Source organism: Octodon degus, unplaced genomic scaffold (assembly GCF_000260255.1).
Source record: "Octodon degus isolate 3935 unplaced genomic scaffold, OctDeg1.0 scaffold00032, whole genome shotgun sequence".
Taxonomy (NCBI): domain Eukaryota; kingdom Metazoa; phylum Chordata; class Mammalia; order Rodentia; family Octodontidae; genus Octodon; species Octodon degus.
The window spans coordinates 13,276,701-13,287,689 of NW_004524608.1; the positions used below are offsets into that span (position 1 = coordinate 13,276,701).

At 41.9% G+C, this 10,989-nt stretch overlaps 1 protein-coding gene across 1 annotated transcript in view; it reads left to right on the forward strand.

Moving 5' to 3' along the window:
- Positions 1–10,989, forward strand: part of Ly75 (lymphocyte antigen 75) — a 162,539-nt gene that overhangs the window by 6,490 nt on the left and 145,060 nt on the right. The window contains exon 3 of the mRNA XM_023713793.1: positions 4,286–4,456. Coding sequence (XP_023569561.1) covers positions 4,286–4,456 — 171 coding nt within the window. The remainder of the gene's footprint in view (positions 1–4,285; positions 4,457–10,989) is intronic.

Sequence of the window (10,989 nt, forward strand, 5' to 3'; positions counted from 1 at the left end):
TATATATATATTACAGTCATGGTACAGTAAATTTGGGATTTGAAATTTATGTGATACCTGAGCATATTCCTTTAATAACATTCTAAGTAAGCACTAGGAAAAACAAAAGATTAGATTGACAGAAAATCTTTGTACATGTTAAAAGACAAGTGACCTAATAATACTAATCTTATCCTGTTTAAAAAGGAAGAAAAATAAATGTATTCTTCCTTGCCTAGATGTTTTGATACAATTGGAATATTTTTAAAGCTTCTGTCAGATTTTTAAATGTTCATTTTTGGCATGGCTATTACATGTTGATGTTTGTATTTATGATTCAACAGTTTCAAAGTGGAATTTTTCTTGATTGCTTCCAAAAATAAATATACAATATTGCTGTGACCTTTGCTCTAAGTCTAGTGACCAGGGCCCAGGGAATTTCCAAGTTTAAAAAGAATAAGTAGATGTATTTTTTTAACCACTAAAGTTATTAGTTGTCAACCCAGTAACTCTTTTTTTACTGTTTCTCTCAATTACATCAAATGTTGGTATATGTAATTATCTTGAATTCTGTTATCTTACTCTTTTCTTTAAAAACTTATATAGCTTACCGAAGTTTTTCTCTTTCCTGAAGCTCATTTAAGTGAAATTTGGCTATAGACTTGGGATAACAGCTTCTGCCCATTATCTAGAAGAGTTTTTCTGCTAGAAGAATCTCTTGTGTTTCTGAGGGAAAAGCCAGAAAATATCTGGCTCTACTGTTAATTGAAAAATATTAGAGATAAACTGTTCCTTTTCTTCCATCCTTGACCTTTGAGTAATTAAACAAATCTGTTTCTACTAGCCAGCTTCCTCCTGTACTTAAAGTTGTTACTTTCTGGATACAATTTAATGCCATGTTTAAATTTTATGCTATAAATGATTGTCTCTAAGATGGCAACTAAGAGAAAACATAGATGCCAACAAGATGGTTTTGGAACCGAATTTAACCTGATTATTTGTTCAGGGACCAGACAGATCATTTTCTTGGCAGGGCTCTTTAATTTTCCTATCCTCATTTTGTGGGTACAGTTATAATCTTTTACTTATTTATTTTTTATTTTATTTTTTATTATTTATTTATTTATCTGGTACAGGGTCTCTATGCAGCTCAGACTCATAGTGATCCTCTCCCTCAGTCTCCAGCGTGTTTTCATTTCATATAAGTTGTCTCTTACTTATCCTGTGTGTTTTATTTATGCAATTATAATATTTTTCTCAGAAGGGAGTCCATGGGCCTCACACAGCAGCCAAAAGTGGAGGCTCAGAACCAACCCAGAACATGACCCAAGAGAGAGCTAACTGGAGTCCCTCACAACCAGCAGGCATGAATGTTTCTGTACCTTTCCACATCTAATATCTGGAACATGAAGTCTTTTAAAAGGCCATCGTAGATCTGGCTAGTCAAGATGTCCTTCATGTTTTAATCTGAACAGAGGCCAAAGCCTCTTCTGTGCTTTTCTCTAGGTGACTGACATCATACAAGTTGTACATGTCAGAAATAAACCAGACAGCCTCGAGTTCTCCTGCTTTCTTCTCCCACTGTTCAAGTTAGATCAGATATTAAATCTGAGCAATTCTACCCTTTTAATTTTATGTGTGTCCCTTCCTAGCCAAGACTACTATCTTAAATTAAGGACCAGAGGGACTACTCTCTGATTCCTGATACTGGTCCTGGCCCTACCCCTGTGTACCTATATAGAAATAAGGAAAAGAAGGTACTTGAGTCTCAATAAAGGGAAGCTCAAGGTTACCCAGCTTGTTATAGCAAAGCTAGAGAACAAAGCCAGGGTTTCTTTCCTCCAACTATAGTGTCTTTATTTTCCCTCTTGACTTTTACAGCCTAAAATTTTTACTTCTAATACATGGACATTTGTCTATTACCCCTGGACTTTCTCTTCCCCTAACCCTGTCCTGTCTGAGTTATGTTTGTCTCAGAGAAAGCTTTAGTTATAAATTGTATGAATGAATTGCTTTTGATTAGTACTAGATATGCATTTTTATCATAAACTACCTTACCTGACAATCATTCTTCAGATTTTGAATGATGAATCATGCAGAAGAAATGAGCTTTTGGTGGATAAATGGCAGTGAGAACCATCTTAACTACTTTGAGTCTGATGCTGAGAAACCTGCCAACCTGTCTGAGCATCAAAGTGTTTTTTCATGGTATTGAAGAAATTAATATTTTCCACATAAACACCATCTCACAAATTCATGCTTACATTATAAGTTTGTGCTTCAAAGATGCTATCACTCTGAATCAGTGCATTCAGGGAAGATTTTTCTCTAAAGCCTGACTTACTTTGGAAACCCATTGAATTCAGGAGGTCCAACAACTGCAAGGATGAATGAGAATAAAATTCTTAGTGAGTAATAAGCATCATTCAATGCTTCTTTTATGATTGTTGTTTACTTATCATTCTTCAAAGTTTGAGCTGTTCAGTGAAACTTAGCTTTATGCTATGGAGACAGAGGGAGGGAAGAAAGGACACAGGGATATAAAAAGAATTAAGATGTAGTATGTACATGAACCAACTCTCCATGGTGAATGTAATCACTGCATTCACCATCATTACTACTACAAACATAGACTAATGAAAATAATTTTTTTTAAATCCTCCAAATGCAAGCATTGGTTTCAAACTCACCATTGATATACAGTCCGAGTTCTCATTTCTGTTGTTCACAACTGAATCTCTGAATGCAGTCTTTCACCTCACTACTCTGCAAAAATGGGGATTCCATGACCAAGTTTCATACCTTCCTTATTCAGCTCATGGGTTTGTGGCAAGAAGAAAGTGAAAGAAGTGTGCTAGGATACGACAGGATCATGACAGAGACCAAAGGTTGTGGGAGAAACCCAGTGTTCCTCCAAGTCACGGTCTCTGTGTTCAGGTGCTTTCCTGTCAGTGCTGCAGTGAAGGGAAACCAGTCATGAGTGCTTGGGATTTTTGGTGTGGTCAGAAACAAAACATGTGATGAGCACACTCCTTATAAAAGAGAAGGTCAACATGTTCTTTAGTAAAAGTACCCTCTTCAGAGTCACATATGTGTCACAGGGAAACAAAGCCTTAAGACTTTGATCCTTAAGACACTGTTTTCAAAGAAAAATTGTCTAGATTATTGTTGTCTTTTGCTATATGGCTGCATAATACATTCCAAACTGTTAAATTAAGTCTCACACTTCAATTAGATGAACTCGTGAGGATAATTAAGGATAAAAATATTATAATGTAAATATTGTCTTATATTCATTTTTAAAAATATCTATGAGACATTTTGAGGGAGTCTGGTATCCCAGTAAAGAGTAAAGAGATTTGATGACTATGATTTACATATAATAACTATTATTTAATCTGAAAGTGACCAAGGTCTTAAACAAATTGAGGTGTAAGAATTGGTGACAAAAATAGTGTTTTGATAAAAAAAAAAAAAAAAAAACACCTTTTCAAGAAAGTGATGAAGCAGTCCTCCAGCATTTGCAGGCATATTTTCAATGAGAATCATCTTTCAATTCTTCTGAGATCCAGAGATAATGATTTAAATGAAAAGCTAAATATGCTGTTTTGCTAGCCATCAGCTGGTCCTATAACTGTCGCTTTGAGGCTGGATTTTCTTTTATAACCTGAATTACTCTGCCATAATCTCTCCAACAATCTACTCAGGATTTCACCAGCTTGTACTTTCACTTCCTCAAAACCCACAGTCTAAATTCTTGTAAATAGTGGAGCTATTTATCCTCTCTGACTCTACAGGTGCTTCCCCAAGTCCACACATATCCTCTTAGTGATTCTTGGGATTTGTTCTGGCGCCTCCTTTCTGAAGAAAACGCAGGTGAATTGAATCTCAGTCAGGATACCCTTTCTGGTGAAGCACTCTGCCACCCGCCATAGAGTCGTCCACCCATCCTTACTTGAGCAAGACAGAATATTTTAATACTTTATCACACCACAATAGAAGAAGCTTTGCATGGATTATCTCACCAAGTACTCAGGAACAACCTTCATTATGCCCAAGTAATGCAGAAACTAAGGCAGATAGAAGTTGGCTGGCTTGCCCACAGCCAATGGAAGTTAGTTGGGAAACCAAAACTGAAGCCCAGGACTGAACAGTCTGTTTCTATGTTCTTTTATACCATGCAGCCTACTCAATACCATGTTCTTATAAGGGAAACAACTCTTCCTTTGAAAGAATTTTAAGGAATTTACTAGCTAAAAGTGATTACCTGGTGTTTAATTCTCTTTATTTCCTTCCCAACACATAGAGATATATACCAGAGATGGGAACTCCTATGGGAGACCTTGTGAATTTCCATTTTTAGCCAATGGGAAATGGCATCACGACTGTATTGTTGATGAAGATCATAGTGGGCCATGGTGTGCTACTACCTTAAATTTTGAAGATGACCAAAAGTGGGGCATCTGCTTAAAACCAGGTATGTATGGGCTGGTAAGCTTTATGTCTAGAAAGAACATAGGTATGAAGCTGTCAGGTATGGCCCCACTCAATCAACCAGACCAGGCATTCTGATGCTTGAAGATTTATTAGAGGTAGGAGCAAGCAGCCTGACTGTCTAGCAGACCAAGACAGCATCAAATAAGGTAAAGCACGGGACTTTTAAGGGGGGTTATGGGGAGGGTGTTTGCGGGCTGGAATGGCTGAGGGAGAGCTAATCTTGGCAGGGCTACCTGGTCTGTGGGGGACTTTCAATGTTAACAAAAGGAGAGTTTCTGTGGTTTCTTGCCCTGGTCAAAATCTGGTAGGGTTGTACTGCAGTTTTGGCTTTGGCTCTATGTGGGACCAAGTAGAAGAGAATTTGGGGCAGGGTGTCCGGGATACTTTCAGTCCTAGCCCATAATTCCAGACTCTTTTTAATAAAAAAAAAAAAGGACAAAGAAATCATCTGGCTACTTCCTGCTGCCTGGGAGTATCATGGGCAGTGATTCTAGAGATCAAGGTAAGGAGTTGTCATTGTCATTGAAGGGATCTCATTGGAGTAAGACCTGGTAGAAGTAATCTGATAGAGGCATTTGGTTAACATTTTGGGTTGTTAATCTGGTGACAGTATTGAAGATTAGGGAAATGAAGTAGGGGCTACCAGGAGCATAATAGCAAGCCCAGTAAGGGGTCCTAGAAGGGGAGCAAGCCAAGGGAAGACAGAGTTCTGTATGCCAGGGGAAGATGGAGTTCCATTCCATCCCAGGGAGCCTCTTAGGGAGGTCCCAAGTTCTGCAGCTCCCAGAGTTGCACGTAGGAAAGTCATACCTACCTGGATGCCCACATGGGTGGCCCATTTTATCCTATGGGGTGTGGGTTAATTCTTTTTTCATTTCTTTTCTTTTTTTTCAGTACTGGGGATTGAACTCAGGATCCTGTGCTTGCCAGACAGGCAGTTATTGTACTGAGCTATGGCCCTGGCCTTGTGGGTTTATTCTTAAGGAAGATGGCATCTTGAAACTCTGAGTTTGTATATATTGCTGAAATTAGAGATCATAGTCACTGGAGTGCACTGGAGGTGTGAGGGAAGGCAAGGAAAGACTGAGGTGCCATACAGCTGTGTGCCTATGATACACAGGTGACACTGTGTGCCTGTTTCGTGTTGCTTGTCTGGAAGTGTGTTGAATGAGGTGAGTTTGGTATATGGGAGGCCCCAGTGGGGTTTTTAAAGGTTTTTTGAGAAAGGGGGCAGTTGTGTGTGTTGTTCAGTATGGCCAGAAAAGCCATGAGGTCAGGACATGTATAACCAACACTTGGTGAGGTTGGTAGTCTGAGTTAGGAGAGTTCTTGGGGGCAAGGAGGGTTGACAGAATGACAGTTTATGATGAAAGGGCATAGGAAGAGAAGCAAGAAGAGAGTCTATAATCTGACTGTGTCATTTTGCCATGACCATGTTGATGGGGAGGGGTATCGATCTTGAGTCCCCTCTGATGTTTGGGGGCTATTGGCAAGGAAAGGCTATGAGATCTCTGAGGCACACTAGTATAGGAATAGCACATGTGGCTCAAGTGGGACTGGAAGTGTCTCAGAGTATGTGGTCAAGGGAAGAGGGAGGAAAGAGTTGGCTGTGCATTGAGGTAAGGTTTATAGGACGAGTACTGTGCGGAGAGAGGAGAAAGAGACATGGAGCTTTTGGGTGAGATCTCTCCTCATGAGAGGTATGGAGTAGGTTGGGTTTACAAGGAAATTATGAGTGGAGAACAATATCTGGAGTCATCAGGGAATTGGCTTGTCTGAAGGTGTCATGTAAGTCAGCTATCAACACCCACTATGGAGACTGTAGATCTAATATAGCAACTTTCAAACTCAGGAAGAACACTGTATGTGGTGTCCATGTCAGCCAGAAAAGGTTTTTACCTGAGATATCCAGCAAGACACAGGACTCTGACAAACATACCTCGATGTGGGCCATGGACTCCAAGCTCTATTGTACCTCTTCAACAGCAAGACCAAGCAGGTCAACTATTGATGGATCTGGCTGTAGCAAATTTTCCTGTGAAAGCAGGGAATTGGATGACTTACCCACTCTCTGGCAGACAGGGCAGTCACATTTCCAGTGATCCTCGAGCTTGTAGATAAAACCATGGTGGCTGCAAGTTGGGCAGGCTCATGCCCAGTGTCCTTTGCTGTACTTGAAATCATCCAGGAAGGCCTTGGAAGGCAGAATTGTTTAGGCTCAGCATTACCTTGTTAAGGTCCCATTTTTTTTTTTTTTTTTTTTTTGTATTTAGTATAGGGTCTACAGGGTCTCACTGCATAGATTGGACTCATAGTGATCCACCTGTGTTCAGCCTCCTAAGAGCTGGAATTACACAGTAGTGTAGCATAACAGTCATAACAGATGATGAAACCCCCATTTTGTGTAGACATCTCTAAGATGTAATGGCACATACGCAGGATATATATCACATAAATGTTTGTTAGAAAAGTAATGACCTCATGTTGGCTTGACATGAACTTCTTGTTATAAATATCTGAAGCATAAGAGAAAGGCATGAATATATCTAATGCAGAAAACCTTGTTTTTGTTCTTTGAAAAAACTGTCTTTTAACCAATGACCAAATTATTGGGTGTCTTCCAAGGAGATTGTTGGAGACTCTCTACTGATGAGCCAAGGTTGGCCACCCATCTATCCACCAATCAAGAGTCCTGTCCAATAATCAATCCCCATTTTAATTTTTGTTTAATTGTAAAGTAATTTTGATATCATTTAGAGCAGCTGGTAACTCAGGAGAAAGCATTTTAGTCTATATTTTAAAGCTCAAATAAAAAGAAGAATAGCTGTTGACAGAACAACATATAAACACATACACAGGACACACATGAACGTCTTTACACAATCAGAGTACACTCAAATATATTTCTGTCCAGGTTAAATTATGATTACCTTTTAAGTTTGTAATTATGAGAGACTAGTCAGAAATTTTGTAGGTCAATTTGCAGAGATCTCTTATAAGAAGAATTTGAAAAACATAAAAACCTTGCATTTATAGTTACCAAGTTTGAGTAGGAGCAAGCACACTGAGCAGAGCATGAGAATTAGGCACAGTACAATAGAGGAGCACTGACAGCTCCATGTTCTTCACTTGCAGGCTGGTGAGAAGGGTGTTCTAAGGGAGGGACAGGAAGCTGAAACTCAGAGCCTCTTTCTTGTGGCTCTGACAGGATCACCTGCCCAAGTGGCTGAGGGGTGGGGGGAGGGGGGAGAAGGAAGTGAGCAACAGGCTCTGCTGGGAGAGTAGGAGATATAAGGGCCTACATTTTGAGGGCTGTTGACCTTGAGCACCCCACTGCAGAGGGAGCAAGCACATCCAGCCAGGGAACAATGTGATATTAGCTGTTCTTGGGTTGTACTTTGTCTCAAACTGAGGAACTTGAAGGAAAAAGAGACTATAGGTGTAAGTTGGGAGCAGTGAGGAATGAAGGATCAGGTAGATGAGCCTGCCCCCAGGGTGGGCTGAGTTGGCCAGAGTCTGGGAGTAGTGGCATACACCTGTAATCCCAGCACTGGGGAGGCTGAGAATAGGAGGATCACTATGAGTTTGAACTGCATAGTGAGACCTTGTAACCACCAAATACATGAGAGAGAGAGAGAGAGAGAGAGAGAGAGAGAGAGAGAGAGAGAGAGATTTCTGCAGCCCCTGAAAGTTCAGGGTCGGAAAGTGAAGTAGCATCTGTCATGGAAGGGGCTGCTGAAGCAGTGAAGATGGTGGCAGATCTGGTGGGTGGTGGCTGTGGGGGGGTGACCCTGGTGGTGGCTCTGTGGGGGCTATAGGGGAATCTGGGAATGAAGGGGTCAATGGGAAGGAGTCGATGGGAGGAGTCAGATCGAGGTCTGGTGGGGGCCTTTGCTAGTAGAATCTGTTGAGGACTACATGACAGGTACAGCTCAGGATGATTGCAGAGAGAAAGAAAGCAAGAACATAGGGGACATTGGACCACTTCCCACTGGGGCAACAAAAGTTATCTAAATCAACGAAGCTGTCACAATCAAAAGTTCCCTTGGGAGACCAGATAGTCCCATTATCCAATTTGTATTGTGACCAAGCTGTTTGGCAGAGGAATACTAGGTGTTTGACTTTGAGGTTAGAGAAGCCAAAGGCAGACTTAAGGCAGTCTACCACAGAGGAATAGTGCTAAGAGGGAGTCGAAGAGGAACTACCGATGGTGGTAGAGAGACAAGAGCAGGGAGAGAGAAAGTGAAAGGAGGCTGAAGGCATCTGTAGTGTTGTGGGAATCCCTGAAGGGATGTGGGGCCAAAGCCCTCTGAGTAGGCATCCCCAATCAGAGAGGAGGTTGAGAGAAATGTGAGGTCACAGCCCACCGAGCAGGTATCCCCAATTGGAGAGGAGACTGAGAGATGGGAAGGAGCAGGTAGGTGTGTCAGCATGACTTGTGAGATGAAAGCCACGGGCCGAGGGGCATCAAGCCAGGAGCGAGCGAGCCATCCAGACAGGAGAGAGTCACCCTCAGCGAGAAGTTCAAATGAAATAGAAAATGAAAGTCCAGAAGATAATGTCCATGTCGGAGAAGTCCTGGAAGGATTCCTGAAGGAATTCAAAGGCTATCCACCCTGGGTATGAGTTGAACAAGTCTCAGGGAAGAGGGTTGAGGCAGAGATAAGCAAGCCATATGGGAACGACATTTATCTCCAAGATGTGTAGCAAAGGAAATAGAAAATGCAGTACGGAAAGTGATCTCATCCAGGCTAATGTTAGGGGGGTTGCAAAGTGCAGAGTCCTGAGAGAGACATGACCCCATTCATTCCCCCCTCAAAAAAACAAGTTGGACAATGAGAGAGATTTGTACTTTAAGATAGGTCAAACAAGCAACAAGGGGATACTCATAGGTTTAGGAGTTGTGGGCATTTAGGTCAGCAAGGGAGGTCTGAGGCTCACGGTCCACTCAGAAGGGCTGGCAGCAGGCCAGGGCAAGGCCCTGATTGGCAAGGACTGGCAGAGGCCTTGGCCTCCCTCCCTGGTTTCAGCACCAACTGTTAGGTATGAACCCATGCAATCAACCAGATGCTTGAAGATTTCTGATCTGGCATTCTGATGCTTGAAGATTTATTGGAGGTAGGAGCAAGCAGGCTGACTGTCTAGCGGACCAAAACAGCATCAAATAAGGTAAAGCACAGGGCTTTTAAGGGGTACTGTGGGGAGGGTGTTTGCAGGCTGGAACAGCTGAGGGAGAGCTAATCTTGGCCTGGCTACCTGGTCTGTGGTAGACTTTCAATGCTAACAAAAGGAGTTTCTGTGGTTGCATGCTCTGGTTAAAGTCAGGCAGGGTTGTACTGTGGTTTTGTCTTTGGCTTTGTGCGGGGCCAAGGGGAAGAGAATTGGGGGCAGGGTGTCTGGGAAACTGAGTCCTAGCCCATCAATACCATTTGAATGAGGCAAAAAAGAGTGGGAAGAGTTCAAGATTACTCAAAAGTAGGGCCGGCAAGATAGCTCAGCAGACTAAGCACCTGCTTAGGCATGCACAGGGACTGGGGTTTGATCCCTGGCACCACATGCCACACTGGCCCCATCCCAGGGATGCTGAGCTGGCAACCAAGTCTGGGCATGGTGGCACATGCCTGTAATCCCAGTGATGGGAAGCTTGAAAACAGGAGAATCACTACAAGTCTGAGTTGCACAATGACACCCTGAACAAAATACTTAAAAGAAAAAAAGAACTAAAAAAAAAAGAAAATATTACTCAAAAGTTATTGTAATAAATGTCCCGGGTAAGGAGTGTATGTTTGGAAAAAGAAAATAATATTGTGTAGTTTCCATTTGCTTTCAGAAGTAAATCAAGAGGAAAACCAAGGTGGCTTGTGTCATGGAAGACACAGAGGAAGGAATGAGTGGCTAGCACACATTCCTCAGGGCAGAGGAGAAAAGGCATGAGCAATCAAGAAACTTGAATTTAAGAACCTAGCAGCTAGGAAAGTGCAGCTTCAGAAGACCCACAGGAGAGCAGACTGCGTTACAGTAAACTGAAGTGTGAGAAGAAGGAAGTTAGCCACACACATTTCACAGAGAGGGAAAGAGAGATGAGCAGCAGGGTGTGGAGGAGACAGGTTGATAAAATGCTTTTAAAATGGTAGAAATCCCAGTATGTTTATGGCCTGAAGCTGAGAGAAAGGACACAGATGTCTTTGGCCCTCGCAGGATTGATGACGTTGCTCTCTCTGTCATTCCTGTGTCTTGATCAGAACACTTTCTAGGTGCTTCTTACCAAAAGCAAACTGCTCAGGGTGTGCTAAAGAACTCACTATTCTTTTTACAGACAAAAAGAGACCCACCTAGGAGGCACAACATGATCTGATGTGTCACTGCGGCACAGTAGCTTGCCAACTGGGTGAGAATCACAAGGGATCACAGTATGTGACACGTGGCAGGTGCTTAAGCGATATTCTCTATGAAATAGGTTGAAAAAATCTATACCAAAGAGAAAAGTGAGAGCTCCGAACCCAAATAATAGTA